Raw genomic sequence first — 18115 nt, forward strand, 5'->3', positions numbered from 1 at the left:
GCCTTTTGAAACCAACCTCCTTTTTCTCCCTGACCACAAACTACATCTAAGTCTCTCCACCACCAGGATTGGTAATTCCGGTGGCATCGACTACTCCCACTTGCCAAAAACGTACTTAGATGCTAAAACATCTTACCATTTCCCTTTTTCATCACTCTGCAGCCTCCACTTCCATTTTGCCAAAAGAGCATAATTAAACTTTATGACATCTTTACCCCCAACCCTCCTTCCTCTAGAGATTTACATACATTCTCCCAACTGACCCAAGAGATTGATTTGCGATCTCCTCCCCAACCCTCCTTCCTCTAGAGATTTACATACATTCTCCCAACTGACCCAAGAGATTGATTTGCGATCTCCTCCCCAACCCCAAAGGAACATCCTTTGGATACTGACTATCTTATCACACAACGAGCTGGGGCTTTATAAATAGAGAAGTAGAAGAGAGGAATAGTAGTAAACACCGATTTAAGCAAACAAATTCTACCGGCCAGAGATAGATGTCTAACTCTCCAACTACTTAGTCTAAAACTTATCTTGTTGACAACTGGTTCCCAAAATTGCTTTTTCCTTCGGTTATCCCCTACTTCTAGCCCCAAGTATTTAAAAGGGATCTTCACAGGAAAGCAGTTAAGGGATTTTGCATAAATTTCAAGGGTGCTCCTGTCAACATTAATACCTGCCATTCTTGATTTATGGAAGTTGATCTTTAGTCCAGAAACTAGTTCATAACACCTAAGTATCGCCTTAATCGTAAAGATATTGGTGTAGGAGTTTTCACACATGAAAAAAAGTGTCATTAACAAATTGAAACAAGCATATTTCAATCTCATTGCACCCCACTTTTATACCTGAGAGCAATTTTGCCTTAACCGCTTGCCTCCCAAGCTCTGACAGACCGTCAACAACAATTAGGAAAAGGAACGGTGCCAACGGATCACCCTGTCTCAGACCCCTAGATGGTATAAATTCCTCTGTCGGACTACCATTGACTAGAGCTGACACCGATGCAGATTCCAAGCAACCTCTAACCCATTTTGTCCATTTACTATGGAAACCCAGTTTGTTCAACATATCATACAAGAAACTCCACTTCACCGAGTCATATGCCTTCTCATAATCCACCTTCATACACACCCTTGTCCTCCTTTTCCTCTTCAACTCCTCAACCACCTCATTTTCCATAAGAACACTATCGAGCATTCCTTTATTCTTTAAGAAAGCTGATAAGTTTTCATCTATAACCAAAGGGAGGACATCCTTAATGCGGCATGATAACACCTTAGCAATGATCTTGTAAAGAGTGCCCACTAACGAAATGAGTCTAAATTGATATAATTTTGTGGGGTCACTTATTTTGGGGACTAAAGTAATGAAGGAAGCATTGCATCCCTTCAGAATACTTCCCGTATGTAGGAAAAACTGAATAGCTTCCATAACATCCTTCTTAATAGAATCCCAATTATTCTTAATGAAGAAGAAGTTGAATCTGTCTGGTCCTAGGCTCTTTGAACCTTCACATTGTCACACAACTTCTTTACTTCACCCTTAGTGAAGTCTAGAATCATACTTAGACTGGTTTCCCTAGGAATAGATTTGAATTCCACGAAACCAAGATTAACACCAAAATCTTCTGTAGCCTTAAACCTGTCTTCAAACAACTTCTTAGCTTCCTTTCGAACAACTTCCGGTTCCTCACACCATTGGTTATCAACCTCAACCCCTTTGACTTCATTTCAGAGTTTTCTCCACCTAATAACTGAGTGAAAGAATTTGGAATTAGATTCTCCATGCTTAAATCAGTTTGCTCTCGCTTTTTGCCTGAATAATGATTCAAGCTTCTTATAAATCACTCTTAACTGGCTAAGAAGCTCCAACCTTCTCAACTTATCGTTCTCTTCCAAATCACAACTTAAGATACCTGACAATTGCTATCAATCCAAGTATTAAGTAGAAATGAGTGTAAATTCACTACAATTATGAAGATGTGGTGCAATATAACCAAGCAATACAATCACAAATTAAACTAGTTCAAAGAATATTTTTCTCAATTGATAAACTAATAATGAGCTTAAACACTAACCAAAAAAGAAATCGATAATTTTTCTATAATGAAAAGGTACTTACTCCAAATTATTATTATTTTTGGATATAAATGGTTAAAGACAAGTCAACAGCTACACGATATATTAAGAAATAACGTTTAAACTTAACTCAACTTTACAAAATCAACTCATAAAGTGAGGTTTGCATCCACTTATATACTATGAAATGTTATTATATCTAGTTGATGTGAGATCTCTAGTACACGCCCCTCACTCCGAGATCTGTCAACTCGTAAGTGAGACTATATATTTTTGGGTGATCCGATAGCAGTTCAATAGTGGGTAGCCATAAGGCCAACAAACTCTATACACTCTAAATGACTCATATTAAAAAGTGGAGTTTAAGTCTCACCCTAACAAAACTGACTTATAAGGTGGATTTGCACCCACTTATATACTATGAAAGATTTTTATCTCTAGTTGATGTGTGATCTCCAACACAATAAGATCTAATTTTAAAAGAGATGAGAAATGGAGTTAAAATTTGAGAGAAGGATGGAGAAGGAGCAAGTTAAAAAATAGAACAAAAGAAAGAAAGAAAAAGACGGAAAAAGGTAAAGAAAGGAAAAAGGCATGGGCCTTGGACCTAATGTCTTGCATACTGTAGAAGGCTGCTTCTTCCTGCACCTCCATACCTTCTTCTCTCACCTCCATATATTTTCGTATTTCCAAAAATGCCCCTCTGTAATATTCCGGATTACATAATCCGGAAGTCATTTTTCAAATTTGTAATTAGCTTTCGGATTATATAATCCGGAAGTCGTTTTTCAAATTTGTAATTAGCTTTCGGATTATATAATCCGGAAGTCTTTTTTCAGATGCATGATTACTTTACGGATTACATAATCCGGAAGTCTTTTTTAACTTTCGGATTATGTAATCCGGAAGTCTTTTTTTAAATGTGTTTCTGGATTACATAATCTGGAAGTTATTCTATGGGGGTGGCACAAGAAGGATAAAAATGTATTTTCATGTTATGTATGGAGGTGTCAGAAGAAGATATGGAGGTGCAGGAAGAAACAGTCACTATAGAATTCTAATTTAATAGTTAGATTGATTAAATTTACATTATTCTTATTATTTTACACACACGTGTGTGTATATATATATATATATATATATATATATATATATATATATAATATCATAGGCATAAGTAGGAATATGTTATATCTTCTCACTGCTTCAAACTTTCGAGTTGACCTATTTTTACGAAAGAGAAAATTGACGCATATTTGTAGCCGATGCAGAAATTTCAGTTCATGAATTTCCTATGATTAGGCCAAGAAAAGAGGAAAATAAAACCCGAAAACAAATCAAATCTAGCTGAGGTTCATATCCATAGTCTCATGTTTGAGCAAGTGTGGTGAACATTTTGTTATTAAAATCCTACGTGAACGTAATTTTATTCAATTCATATAATTTACATTATTATTTAAACTTCAAAGCGTTGATATGGTGTAGTATATAACCATACTATAACATGCATGGCTGGTGTTTCATTGGATGAGAATAATTAGATTAATCTAATAATTTAATGCATTATACTCTTTAATGTGTTCTCTTTCAATATATACATGATCTCCTTTTTCCCTTTCAAACCAATTCCTTGTTCCATCATGGCCACAACCCTTTTGATGACTTGTACAAAACCACGCTATGTCAAACAACGTGGAGTTGTGGACACTAATGTGAAGTGAAATCATCTTAAGAGATCTGCATTCTCCTAATTATCAGGTTAATTACACCCCTCCCTGTAATAGGCCTCTTTTTTCCGTTCAATTTCTTTACAATAATGTTTCAAGTATGTTTATTGCTGCCTCTGATTTAACTTGCTTCTGATGCCTTAAGTCATTTTATCCATTATTGTGAATGTGTTTTCTGTTCATTTATCCATTCATTTTGCCTTGCCTTTTCATTTCAATGTCTACGCAAAATTTGTTCTAGGTATGTTACGGGTGTTTTGTTCCCTAAAACTTTTTTTTGGTTTTGGTGGTCATGAAATTGCTATGAATTTTAAATACATTTCAATAATTTGTTTACGATTCTATTTCATTTATAAAAAGCCAATTTCCTCCTCCCCCTTGTCCTGTTATTTCTCTAATGTGATCACAAACATTGCAATTATATATTTGCCTGACGGTTGTTTTACGCATGTCATCGGTAAGAATGATTCATTTGTCGATAGAAAAGTTGTTTTAGCCTATGGAGGCATTCAACTTTGAGTAATGATAGTGGATCAAAGCATGCTTGTTAGTTCTCTTGAGTGCAATTTCCCATTTGGCAAGGAATAGGAATGTAAATGAAACTGGAAAAAAGGTAACATTGATTGGAATGTGCAACTATTTCCGTGTTTGTTACAGAATGTGACTGAGCATTGTTGATTGTTGAATATTTGGAAGTAGGAAAAATAATTTTACCTTTTGAGTGAGAATTCTGTCTTTGTAGGAATCAAAAAGTGAAAAGGCTTGACATGTTTCAGTCCAAGCGTACGCCAGCAAACACTTATAACTACGTCCCTTTAACACCAAGGTCTAGATTGGAAAGGCTTCTGAGGGAAAGAGAGCTAAGGAAGTCCTTCAAGAACACTCTACCAACTGATGAAGCAAGAGATGGCAACAAAGAGGGAGAACAATGTTGTAGTGATTCAAGCATAAGTGAGAATGAAATTTCAGGTGTTCATAAGGAGGAAGAGGCCACGGAAACGAATAAGCAAGATGAGAGGCCAAACAAACAACGTTTGTTGGTGGTAGCTAACAGGTTGCCAGTGTCTGCTGTTAGAGATGGTGTGGAGTCATATCAACTTGAGATCAGTGTAGGAGGGCTAGTCAGTGCACTTCTAGGCAAGAAAAAGTTTGTCACCTTGCATTAATTGTTTTTACTTTGGTGTGTTTTGTTGATCTGTTTCTGATTCATATATCTATTGTAAGTTTGTAACTCAGCTATGCTAATTAATTACCTTTCTTGAAGATCTAATAGAGGTCACAAGTCACAGCAATGATAGTTATCTTCACAACATTGTAATAATAATCCATTGATCATAGGAATGGATCGAACTTTTCTATTTTTCAAGTGAAGGTTGTATGAAGCTTGTTGTTTCTGTTGAAGGTGTAAAGGAGTTTGATACCAGATGGATTGGGTGGGCTGGCGTGAATGTGCCTGATGATGTTGGACGGAGAGCATTGACTAAAGCTTTGGCTGAAATGGTATGAAGCCTTCTTTGCTTTATGTGTCAAATTTATATTACCAAGCATGAACATATATATGGCCTCTCATCAATGTAGTGAATAATGATAATCTAGCTACTCTTCTCTTTGCAATATCAAAGACACAGAAAACCATCAATATCTTGTCCTCTTGATTATGTGCTGTTGACTGCAGCGATGTATTCCAGTATTTCTTGATGAGGAGATAGTTAATCAGTACTATAATGGCTACTGCAACAACATCTTATGGCCTCTATTTCATTACCTTGGGCTTCCGCAAGAAGATCGACTTGCTACCACTCGTACTTTCCAATCCCAATTTGATGCATATAAGGAGGCAAACCAAATATTTGCTGATGTAGTACATCAGCATTATGAGGAAGGAGATGTTGTTTGGTGCCATGATTACCACCTAATGTTCCTTCCAAAATGTTTAAAAGAACGCAACGACAAAATGAAAGTTGGTTGGTTTCTCCATACACCCTTTCCTTCCTCAGAAATACATAGGACTCTACCATCCAGATCAGAGCTGTTGAGATCAGTTCTTGCAGCTGACCTAGTGGGGTAAGTCATTCATGCATCTCCTACTTGATGATCATTATCATACTACATTTACAAGCTAAGTTCCTTCGATAAATAGAAATCAAAAGCACGGACAAGCAAATTGTAGTCAACAAAGTAAGATGTACACACAGTGATAATCCATAAATCTCTCTAAATTCATCTTCCACCTTGATACTTACTATTCTTGCTTGTCCAATGCACTATTTAGTAAAAAATATCACGTGGTAAGTTCGTATGTTGCCATGATTTTTGAGTCTAGACATTTTATCCAATGATGTGATTTTAATATTTACATTGGTCTGCATTCCAGATTCCACACCTATGATTATGCAAGGCATTTTGTTAGTGCTTGTACTCGTATTCTTGGGCTTGAGGGCACACCTGACGGAGTAGAAGATCGAGGGAAGCTAACTCGAGTGGCTGCGGTATATCTGCATATATTAATTTCCTTTTCTAATTCTATACATCGAACTGTAAAAACTGGAATTTCATCCCGTGTTGTATGTTTATCAGCATTGAATATCTTTACCAATGAGTATGTAGTCTCTGATTTCCTTCTCATGATGACAATGTTTTATTTTTTGGGAGTGTGAAACTTCAGTTTCCTATTGGGATTGACTCTGAGAGATTCATTCAAGCCCTTGAACTCCCAGAAGTCCAGGAGCACATGAAAGAACTGAAAGAAAGATTTGCAGGCCGAAAGGTGAGAACCGTATATGCCAAAGTTCCAAGTTCAACAGTTTGAGAAGTGGAGGTTATTGCATGGTTTCTTGGTTCTGTTCTCTAAAAATGTGAATAACGTGTTCTTTTTAAATGGAAAGGTAATGTTGGGTGTCGATCGTCTTGATATGATAAAAGGAATTCCTCAGAAAATATTGGCATTTGAAAAGTTCCTCGAGGAGAATTCCCACTGGCGCAATAAAGTTGTCTTGCTGCAAATTGCTGTACCTACTAGAAAAGATGTTCCTGAATGTATGCTATTTCTCTAGAGAAGTTTGAAGCGTTTTGACCCATTGATTGAGACTCTTTCTTTATGTATTTTGTTTGTCATCTTATTCTAGTTATTGGAATTTTAAATGACTGACACACTCTTCACTTAATGCTTTGACAGACCAAAAGCTTGCAAGCCAAGTGCATGAGATTGTAGGACGCATCAATGGAAGATTTGGAACACTTACAGCTGTTCCAATTCACCATCTGGTTGGTGTTTTAAACATTTACAACTTAGATTTCTTGCATGGTATTTGACTGTGGAAGGATCACCAGTGTCAATGCAAATATCTATTATTTGAAATCTCGTTGAAAGCACTAAATTTCTCACACATCACTATATATGAGCGATCCTTGATACAAACTAGTCTGTGCTCTATACACTGTCCATTTGATCATGATGTTTCCACCCAAAAGCTGTAAATGCAAATATTTGGGTTTGAGTTAGTACCAATTTGTTATTCTCGATCTGTGTTCTGATCTGCATTCTCTACTAGCTGTCTTACAACATATCATTATCTAAAACATATTCAACACATCTCATTTCTTCATTTCTCATTTGGTCAAGTTGTATAAGACAAGTGCAAAAGGAATAAAAAAGAGGACAAACATTCCGGTAGATGATCGAAGTAACCACTAAGCAGATCCTATGAAATTCACCAGGAATCATAACTGAAAAATAGGAATTTCATTTTACAAATCTTAATTTTTACATAGCAGCCATTTAATAACAGACTTGGCTGACAAGTAAAGAAAACATACCTACTATAAAGTACCCTGATGGGATTTTAGTTCTTTCAAAATTTCCATAAAATGACCTAGAATAACCCAATAAAAGTATAAAACATTCTTTGCCCAAATTGCAATAAATCTTCAATAACTGGTCTCTTTCCTCCAAGGAGCTTACAACACATTCTTTCCAGGTTACCTGGATATATTTTACAATATTTGGGGCTTTTCTATTAACAATCACTTATTTCTGTAATGTTGTCAAAAAAAAATTTCGGTTCCTTAAAAAATTTAATTTATATATTCTTTTTCTTTCTTTTGGAAATATTCAAGTGACTAGTGTGACCGTTCTTTGCACACAGTGGCTCTGTATTTTGTCTTGTTCATTATCTGTCCTTCTCTTGATTGCTTAAAATTTTAGGCAAAGTAATTAATATTGCTAATCTTTCCCAGAAGATGTGACAAATGAAAGGAGGTCACCCGTTTATTTTTAGATAGTTCAGAAAATATTTGTTAGGATTATTATGTCGACCATGTGATGATTTCTGGACCATTTCTTTCAATGATTACAGGATCGATCACTTGACTTTCATGAATTATGTGCACTCTATGCTGTAACTGGTACTCATTTTCTGCCATAACATAAGATTTAGTACATGTGGTACTTATTTATTCAAAAGTAATAATATTTTTTATATCCAAGCAGTTTCACATTTCACTATTTATTGGATATGTGAAATACTCAATCTGTAGGACGTTCTTTTGTGTTATTAGTAAGGAAACTTCACTACTTTTGTAAAGAATTTCACTTTTCTTTCATATGCTCCTCATTTTATTTAGACGTCGCACTTGTTACATCTTTGAGAGATGGAATGAATCTTGTCAGCTATGAATTTGTTGCGTGTCAAGCATCCAAGAAGGGGGTTCTCATTTTAAGTGAGGTAATTCAGTTTTTTAATGTTCTCATTTGTTTATTTTGGCTCCCTCTCTTTTATTTTCTGATTGTTCATTGTTCTTCATATTTGAGAAAGAAGCACTTTTTGTTTTACTAAGATCACCATAACTTTCAAATGATTCTTCCATTAAGCATGTTAATGTTGAGGTATTTCTAAGAAATGTGCAACAGTCTAGTTTTATCTCTTTATTTCGTAAAACAACGGTAAAACCCTTTTTTGTAGAAAGGTAGGTATATCACTATTTAGCTGATTATCTCAACTAGGTTGGACCCAAGCTGCATAAATCATTTGCAGCATACCAATATTATAAGAAATAAAGAAAATAAATACAGTAAATAGACCAAAACTCACTTAATTAACAAAACTATAAAAAGGTAAATGAAACCTATCCCTACAAAAATCATAGCGAATGAAATCCGGAATGGAATCCCACCAACTATTACATTGATGACTAACTCCAAAGTTGGCAAGTTTATCCAGACACAAAATTGCCTTCTCTACAGATATGTGATGCATGAAAATTCATCCACTTAATCCTACACAAAGTCTTATTCCATTGATTGCTTAGCTGCCAAGGCACAACGAGTGAGCTAGAAAAAGCCTGAACCACTCTTTATCCACGGATTATACCATCCCCTATCCATATCAAGAAAAGAAAAGCAACCAGCAACAGCAGCAGAATCCCAAAAAGTTCCCCCAAAAGCAACTTAACCAAGTGAACCTTTGGCTGCTCAATCAATATTGTATTTAATCCATGAACTTATAGGAGGAAGAATTATAATTACTTTTTATTTAGAAGTGGACTTTAAGCTTAACTCAACCTCATAAAATCGGCTTATAAGGTGAGGTTTGCACTCACTTATATACTATGAAATGTTCTAATCTCTAGTCTATGTGGGATCTCTAACACACACCCCTTACGTTGAGGCTACCAACTCGTGCGTGAGACTATATATTATGGATGGTCCGATAACGGTCCGATAGCGGGTGACCTGATAATCCTGACAAATAATCACTGGGATAGGCTCGAGATGACTCAGTTACCATATTAAGAAGAGAACTTTAAGCCTAAATCAACTTTATAAAACCGGCTTATAAGGTAAGGTTTGCACTCACGCTTCACTGTCAGTCGCCCTAGTTTTTGCCGGAATCTCGTCAGAGCCGCCCTCGTTGTTGCCGGAATCACGTCGGAGTCGCCCACGCTGTCGCCAGAATCTCGCCGGAGCTGTCATCGTCAAAATCTCGCCAGAGCCGTTGTTGTTGTCGCTGTTGTCACCAATTGGATGGCAACTAGATCTATGGATCTGTCTCCTACCATTGAGCCCATTCGTCTCCTACCACTATGCCGCCGGCAACTGGTTTATGGCCTCTTCGGCTGCCACTATGCTTAGTCCATCTATCTATACTAATCATGTCAATGTTCACCTTTCTATTGACAAATTGGATGGAACTAATTATGACACTTGGGCCTCAAATATTAAATTATGGCTTAAGAGTCAAGATTATGTTGATCATCTTACCCAATGTGTTCGCACTGTTGCTGCAAATGAGGCTTCCCGTTGGTTGAACATTGATGCTCAATTATGCATTGTTATTAAATCTACTATTCACTAATCTTTAAAACAATTTTTGTGTGTTTTTGAGACGTGTTCAGGAGTTTGGGAAAAGGTGAATTATTATACACCAATGATACTCAACCCTTTTATACTTGCCTTTCATCTATTTCTTTTGTGTCCATTCCAAAGTCTGTAGGTGATGCTTTAGCTCATCCTGGTTGGCGTCAAGACATGCTTGATGAAATAAGTGCGCTTTAGAATAATGGAACTTGGGACCTCGTTCCTTTACCTTCTAGGAAATCGGTTGTTGATTGCAGGTGGGTCATTGCTATTGAAATTGGTCTTGATGGTACTATTGACCGTCTCAAAGCTCGTCTTGTGGCAAAGGGTTATACCCAAATTTTTTATTTAGACTATGGTGATACTTTTTCTCCAGTAGCAAAGATGGCTTCAGTTCGCTTATTCATAGCCATGACTGCTTTTCAACAATGGTTTTTTTATCAATTGGATGTCAAAAATGTCTTTCTTAATGGAGATTTGTAGGAAAAAATTTATATAGAGCAACCTCCCAGCTTTGTTGCTCAGGGGGGGTCTTCTAGATTGGTATGTTGTCTCCACAAATCCTTATATGGTCTCAAGCAGTCTCCCAGGGCTTGGTTTGGAAAATTTAGCACAGTTGTTCAACCGTTTGGTATGACTCGCAGTGAAGTAGATCATTCGGTTTTTTATCGTCACTCGAGTGTTGGGTGTATCTATCTTATAGTATATGTTGATGACATTGTTCTTACGGGCAATGATCACCATGGCATCTTACAAGTAAAACAACACCTGTGTCAACACTTTCAGACCAAAGATTTTGGCAAACTCATATATTTCTTAGGGATTGAGGTAGCACAATCAAACAATGGTATTGTTATTTCTCAGAGGAAGTATGCATTGGATATTTTGGAGGAAACTGGATTAACAAATTCAAAATTTGTTGAGACACTTATGGATCCTAATGTCAAACTCTTACCTAGTTAGGGGGAGCCTTTCTCATATCATAAGTACAAAAGATTAGTTGAAAATTTGAACTATCTTACTGTCACTTATCCAAATATTTCATTTGTTGTTAGTGTGGTGAGTCAATTTCTTAATTCACCATGTGTTGATCATTGGAATGCAGACATTCGTATATTGAAATACACTAAAGGTTCTCCTGGAAAAAGGCTTGATATATGGTCACAATAATCATACTAGAGTTGTATGTTATTCAGATGCTGATTGGGCAGGGTCTCCGTTTGATAGAAGATCTACTTCCGGATGATTGGCACTGGATGTTGGATCTCCAACACACGTTGAGGCTACCAACTTGTGGGTGAGACTACATATTATGGGTAGTCCGATAACGACCCGATAACGAGTGGTCTGATAAGCCCAACAAACAATCGCTTGGATAGGCTCGAACCTGACTTTGATACCATATTAAAAAGTGGACTTTAAGCCTAACTCAACCTCATAAAACTAGCTTATAAGGTGAGGTTTGCACCCACTTATATACTATGAAATGTCTTAATCTCTAGTAGATGTGGGATCTCCAACACTTTTAATTCCAAAAAATTTAAGCACCTAAAATTCCTGTATGTTAGATTTCATAGTAAAGGAAGAAAACTTACCAACTGTGTATAGACAGACACCATGATATATTTTGTTTATGAAATTGAAATAAGGAACTTAGACATTCTTAAAACAGCAAGTTTCCTTTTGAAACGTATAGCATCAATAATATGGAAAATTGCAGATTGAAGTACCAAACTGACAAACTTAGTCCATGACCCTTTTAAAACATTCAGCACATTCAGAGTGCTACTATGATCAAAGTGTATATTTAAGCAAGAACCAAGCCAATCCCAGAATCTAGCCACAAATGAACGTACTGAAAAAACAGATGGTCCGCAGATTTCATATTTTTTAGACAATGACAACATTTAGAAACAATGAACATGATTCCCTTGATCGAGTTGTCCTCAATAGGTAATTGATTATGTAGCAGCCGCTGGATCAAAAAAGATTTAGAAGAAGGAACATATTCATTCCAAATAGCCATGCCATGTCCTAGTGTAGAAATACTGCCAAAAACGGATGTAAAACTTGTAAAAGAAATTTCCAGCCAATTTGTGTCAAATGCATTTTTAATGTCAAATTTCATTATCATGTTAGCTAACACTCATTAGGAGAAATGAATTTCGGAGCCATAACAGCCAACCAATCAGCCAAAATCTTGGTAATGGTCTTAAACTTGAATTTAGCTAATGCAATAGGTCTAAAATTATCCATCTTGTCAGCTCCAGGTTCTTTGGGAATAAGAACATCAGCATTTCACTTGTAATTAGGGGTTGACAATCCATATTTAAAGAATTGTAGTAGTGATACATAGACATCCAAATTGACTGTGTCTGTATTCTCAATGTAATCATCATTAAAAAGCATTTGACAACATGATCCTCCAATGCTTTTCTATCTGTGACACCCCAGTCCTCAGTTTTGAGCATAGAAATATGCTTGGTGGCTTATTTAATCATAGTAATTCTGTGAAAATATTTAGTATTACGATCACTCCGAACATGCCAGAAAACATGAGCTTTCTCCTTCCAAAGCTCGTATTCAATAGATAAAGCCAACTCTAAATTTTTCAAAGCTTGTTGTTCCTGACTGCTATGACCATCATCCATGATATCAATATCAATGGAAGACTGAATCTCCTTCAATCTTTGCATAGCTGAATTAACTCTATGTTGAACCTTGTCTAAAATCTCACAATCCAAACTCTGAGTTTCTTGTTGACTTCCTTTAATTTCACGAGTAAAACATACATAGGAAAGCCACTCCATGAAGTGTCCCAGGCATCCTGAATGACAGATTCACAATTTCGATGTTTAGTCCACATAGCTCTAAATTCGAAGGAGGATTTCCATCTGCTAGTGTCAATTTCATGCTGCATGAAAATTTGAAAGTGATTCAAGAAACATATAGGAAAGTACAGCAAAAGACCATACTCCAGGCATCCATCCCTTCAGAATTATAAACCACTCTACCAAGTCTTTTGTCAGTTCTAGCTCTACCATGCCTACTGTTAATCCATGTGAGTTGAAAACCACAACTAGGAAGACTAGTTAGGTGATTATGATCGATCCACATATTGAATTCCTCAACAGGAAGATTGGCCAAGGTATTGTAACCATGATATTCATGACTACCCTGCCCCACATTATAATCACCTAGAAAGGACCAAGGTCCAGGATTAGACTAGACCAAAGTCAACAAAGCATAATAGAGGGCTCTTGTTTTGATATAGGTGTTGGGGCATCTTTAACAGCTACATTGTATTGTATAGCATTAACTGTAGAAGAGAAAGCAATGAATTGATCAGAACTTGCAATTACAGAATGATCACAAAATTTACTAGATAAACACCAAAGGGAAGAAGATCCCTGATTTTGTGCAAGTAAAACATGAAAAAAAAAATGCAATTTAATGAATAATACTTTCCCCGCCTTAACTTGGTCAAGCTTGCAAGTGTTAAGAACTATATACAAGTTTGTGTTTCCTTTATTACTATATTCATATATAGCACCTTAATCTTATCTTTTTCATACCTTAATTAACTAGAAAGAAAAAAGAGTGGCCTGTTGCTCTCTCCTAGTGGTACTTACACTAAAAGCAAGGTTAACATTGTAGAAAGACATTTGCAAGAGAATAAGCTTGGATGACATGAAATAATTGTTTTTGATGCAGGGTATTATGGTTGCTGACAGACTGAAATTTATGTAGTTACAGAAATTTTCCCTTGTGTTCTTGTAACCAATGATGCATTACTGATGTATATTAAGTATAATGTTCATGTTCTTCATTTTATGACCATTGTTGTGAATGTAAATGTACAAAATGATTAACCTCTTCAAAGCAATATACTTTCTGTTTTTAGCTTTTTTATGTGTATAACCATGAGTGTTGGATGCAAAAATAAAAACAGAAAGATTTGTGATGAAGTGACAGATAGACAAGGATAGGGTTTAATAATAGGTTCTAGTTCAAGACTTCCGTAGATCATATAGAACATACCCTTTATAAAGTTAATACTTGTTAGGAAATATAATTTTTTAAAGATATAAACAAATTTTTATATCTACAATTATTTTATTGTAACATAATTTACTCCCAAAATCACCAGGTGACTGAGCTTTCAGTATTTATCAAATATTTTTAAATTCTTTATATGGTATCAGTTTGCAGGTGCAGCACAGTCTCTTGGTGCTGGTGCTATCTTGGTAAATCCGTGGAACATCACAGAAGTTGCTGCTTCTATTGGTTATGCGTTGGATATGCCAGCTGATGAAAGAGAAAAACGGCATCAGTTTAATTTCAAACATGTGAAGACTCACACATCACAAGAATGGGCTGCAACTTTTGTGAGGTTAATCCTATAACACTGCTTGCGCTTTGTTCTTCTCGGGTCAGTTTTGTTTCTTGTTTTATTTTTCTTGTAAACCAAGCATCCTACCTGCAATAGTTAGGATAAGATGGAACAGTTACAGATGACAACTTGATGCCTTGAGCCTGCCATCCATTACATTATTTTCACAAGGACTAGCATGACAGAAAAAGTTGAGAAATTTTGTTTTATGATATGCCTATGTAATATCATTCAATTTGTTTTATGCAAAGTAGATAAAAGAAAAGGCTTCACCGGTTTCTTTATTCTTTTGAACAATCCAATTTTAGGTAAGTTGTCAATTGCAAATATAGTTGATCAAATATTGTCACTGGAAAAATGGAAATTCCATTATTTGAAATAGCCATATTAGCTTTGTCTATTGCTCAAGATTTTGACCTGACCTTCTAATGATGATCTGTGCCACTTTTGCTTTTCATGATTATTTATTCTACAAGGTTTTTCTTTTTGCACAGTGAACTGAATGATACCATTGTTGAAGCTCAGCTTAGGACAAGACAAGATCCTCCGTTGCTTCCCAACAAAGTGGCAGTTGACTGTTACTCAAAATCCAATAACCGATTAATCATACTGGTAAGCTGTTAGTTGGATCATCAAACTCTGAATAAAGGACTGTTCCAAATTAGTCATCCTATTTGGCGCAGTAAGTATTATGCTTACATTTGGATACCGAAACTAACTTGATATTACATGTACAAGTCTACCGCACATGTTAAATAGAAACAGAATTGAGGACTTGTGTGTTTCCACTAGTTTTTGTGAATGATAACTGCACTGCAGGGTTTCAATGCCACTTTGACTGAACCAGTGGATTCCCTTGGACGGGCTGGTCAAATTAGAGAACTGGAACTTAAATTACACCCAAATCTGAAGGAAACTTTAAAGAAGCTATCCGATGATCCACAGACAACAATAGTACTTCTCAGTGGGAGCAATCGAGCAGTCCTGGACAAAGTATTATCAAGAAAAGTCCATGTGTTTTTTTCATTTTCAGCAACATTTGCTTTTGGACTAACAACTACTTCATGCAGAACTTCAGTGAATTTAATATGTGGTTGGCAGCGGAAAATGGGATGTTTTTGCGACTCACTTCAAGTGAGTGGATGACAACCATGCCTGAAAATTTATGCATGGATTGGGTTGATAGCGTGAAGGTAGACTGGTTGCATGAATCCAAGCGTTTCTCATATCAAGTTCCTTTATTTTTCTAGTCTGAATTTTTTCATATTTTTATAAAATTCCAGCATGTCTTTGAGTATTTTACTGAAAGAACTCCACGGTCTCATTTTGAGCTTAGGGAGACTTCAATAGTATGGAATTACAAGTATGCAGGTATCTGACAATTTTTGTTCCCATATTCCCTTTTATTTTTCAACCTACTAATTTTCTTCTAATAAGACTTTTCTGTTGATACACATCATCACTTTACTCCCTTCCTAGAAAAGTGGGAGCCTTCTATGGTTCATTGCTAACTTATTGTGACTGCAATTAATATTAGATGTTGAATTTGGAAGGATTCAAGCAAGAGATTTGCTTCAGCATCTGTGGACAGGACCAATATCAAATGCATCTCTTGATGTTGTCCAAGGTGGTCGATCAGTTGAGGTGCGCACAGTTGGCGTGTCAAAGGTATAATAAGCAATTTCAGTTGGCTATTAGAGTCTCTCACCTATCCTTTTCTGTTCAGAAACTTTATTTCCTCTACATGCTAGCACCTGACACTTCTTTTTATTGTCTTCCTACTTGGTATTTTGGAACAGGGAGCAGCTATTGATCGTATCCTTGGAGAGATAGTCCATAACAAAGGCATGAAGGCACCAATTGATTATGTCCTATGCATTGGGCACTTTCTAGCCAAGGTGAGTGTACTTCATTTGATTTTCTATTCTTAGTTCAGCTGTGGCTTTGTACTTTCAGAGAAGTAGCACTAAAAATGACTAGAGTGTTGCCTTGTAACAGTATCGTGACTATCCTAATGTTAGAACATCAATTGATAAGGTAATAAATTATAATATTGAACACTGAAATCACACGTAATACAGAAATACATTTACTTTCCCGCAGAAAGAAGTCTCCCTACAGATAGTATTCAATGTCCACAGCCTGAAAATAACTACACACTCCCTATTTACATAACTTACTGCTATATATGTACCCCTAATAAATAACTGCCAGCAGGTATTTTCCATGCATAACATAGCTACCAAAAATATAGGCCTTTCTATGAATACAGATTTTCATACAGAACTACTTTCTAAAAGATTTGATAAATACAAAACTAATTTTTTATCACATGTACTCCTAATAGTTAACTACCTAAAACCCATAAAGAATCCTTTCCAAAATAATTTGGATCTCAGTTCCCATCACCCAAGGACTAGACACATTTTTCAAAGCTGGAATGTAAAAATTAGAATGAAATTCTTGGAGAATATTGATTTTATATTGATCTTACATCAAACTAAAATTAACTGTGTATAAATGAGCTGTTTCAGGACGAAGATGTGTATAAATTTTTTGAGCCAGAGCTCCCTTGTGAATCACCTCCAGTGCCAAGAGCTATGCTATGCAAATCCAATTCATACAGACCATCATCTGTGCAAAAATTAACAGCCAACAGAGCCGGGATTAAGACAGCTCATTACAAGAAACAACGTTCGTTGTCAAACATAGAAAAGAGAGAAATTGACCAATCGAGACCAACATATCGTGATAAAATATCACAGCATGAGGGTTCCTCAGTGCTTGATCTAAAAGGTGATAATTACTTCTCTTGTGTTGTTGGACGGAAAAGATCAAGTGCACGTTACCTTCTTAAAACCTCAGATGATGTTGTCAACCTCTTAAGTGACTTGGCAAAACATTCTTCACCAACAACTTAGCTGATTGTCTTTTATATTGTTTTTTGTTGGTGAAGTGTCTATTCTTGTCAATTGATTCGGCAATGCTCTGTATATCTCATTGCTAGGCATAAACTGACTAATAATTGAACCTGGGACAGGCACGCAGTAAGCGTACCTTGACAGTTACAAGACCATGTGATTTGAATGAATGCAGACATTGGCAACATACTCTTAGCATATTTGTATCTCTCAAACCTAGGTTTGAAACTTCTGCTAAAAAAAATACTTGTTTATGGTTTTCTTTAAGAATTGCTTTTACTTTTTCCTCAAAGCACGATTAACAGAAAGCAAAAAAAAGTGCTGGTTTTTGCCTTGGACTGAGAATTTTACACTGAAGTTTACTCTAAACTGCTTTTGACATCATTATTCCTAAAAATTGATCACTTCCCTTCAGATCAATTTATTCATAAATCAAAATGTTTTTATGTTGTGAATTTTTTACTAAACATCTGAGGCATGTAATGAGGACATCTCAATTATTTTCAAAGATTTTCAAATCAATGTCCACAAATTTTCTGCACAAGTTTAATACATCCTATTACATTGTGTTTTTTTTATCATCTAGTTAGTTTTAAGTTTAAAACCAATTCTTGTCCAAATTTAAAGCAGTTTAA

The 18115-nt window shown here is 35.9% G+C and overlaps 1 protein-coding gene across 1 annotated transcript; it reads left to right on the plus strand.

Annotated features, from left to right (window-relative positions):
- The first annotated feature begins 4559 nt into the window (after window positions 1-4559).
- LOC137812189 (alpha,alpha-trehalose-phosphate synthase [UDP-forming] 1-like) lies at window positions 4560-17663 on the plus strand. The gene is made up of 17 exons (XM_068614106.1): window positions 4560-4948; window positions 5214-5311; window positions 5487-5875; window positions 6186-6300; window positions 6477-6578; window positions 6697-6847; window positions 6987-7075; window positions 8167-8215; window positions 8435-8535; window positions 14372-14559; window positions 15054-15171; window positions 15379-15552; window positions 15630-15752; window positions 15843-15930; window positions 16097-16227; window positions 16359-16457; window positions 17094-17663. The coding sequence occupies exons 1-17, from the start codon at window positions 4579-4581 to the stop codon at window positions 17478-17480; spliced, it is 2772 nt and encodes a 923-aa protein (XP_068470207.1). The 5' UTR covers window positions 4560-4578; the 3' UTR covers window positions 17481-17663.
- Window positions 17664-18115: the final 452 nt, after the last annotated feature.

The sequence above is a fragment of the Phaseolus vulgaris genome, chromosome 2 (assembly GCF_000499845.2).
Source record: "Phaseolus vulgaris cultivar G19833 chromosome 2, P. vulgaris v2.0, whole genome shotgun sequence".
Lineage (NCBI taxonomy): Eukaryota > Viridiplantae > Streptophyta > Magnoliopsida > Fabales > Fabaceae > Phaseolus > Phaseolus vulgaris.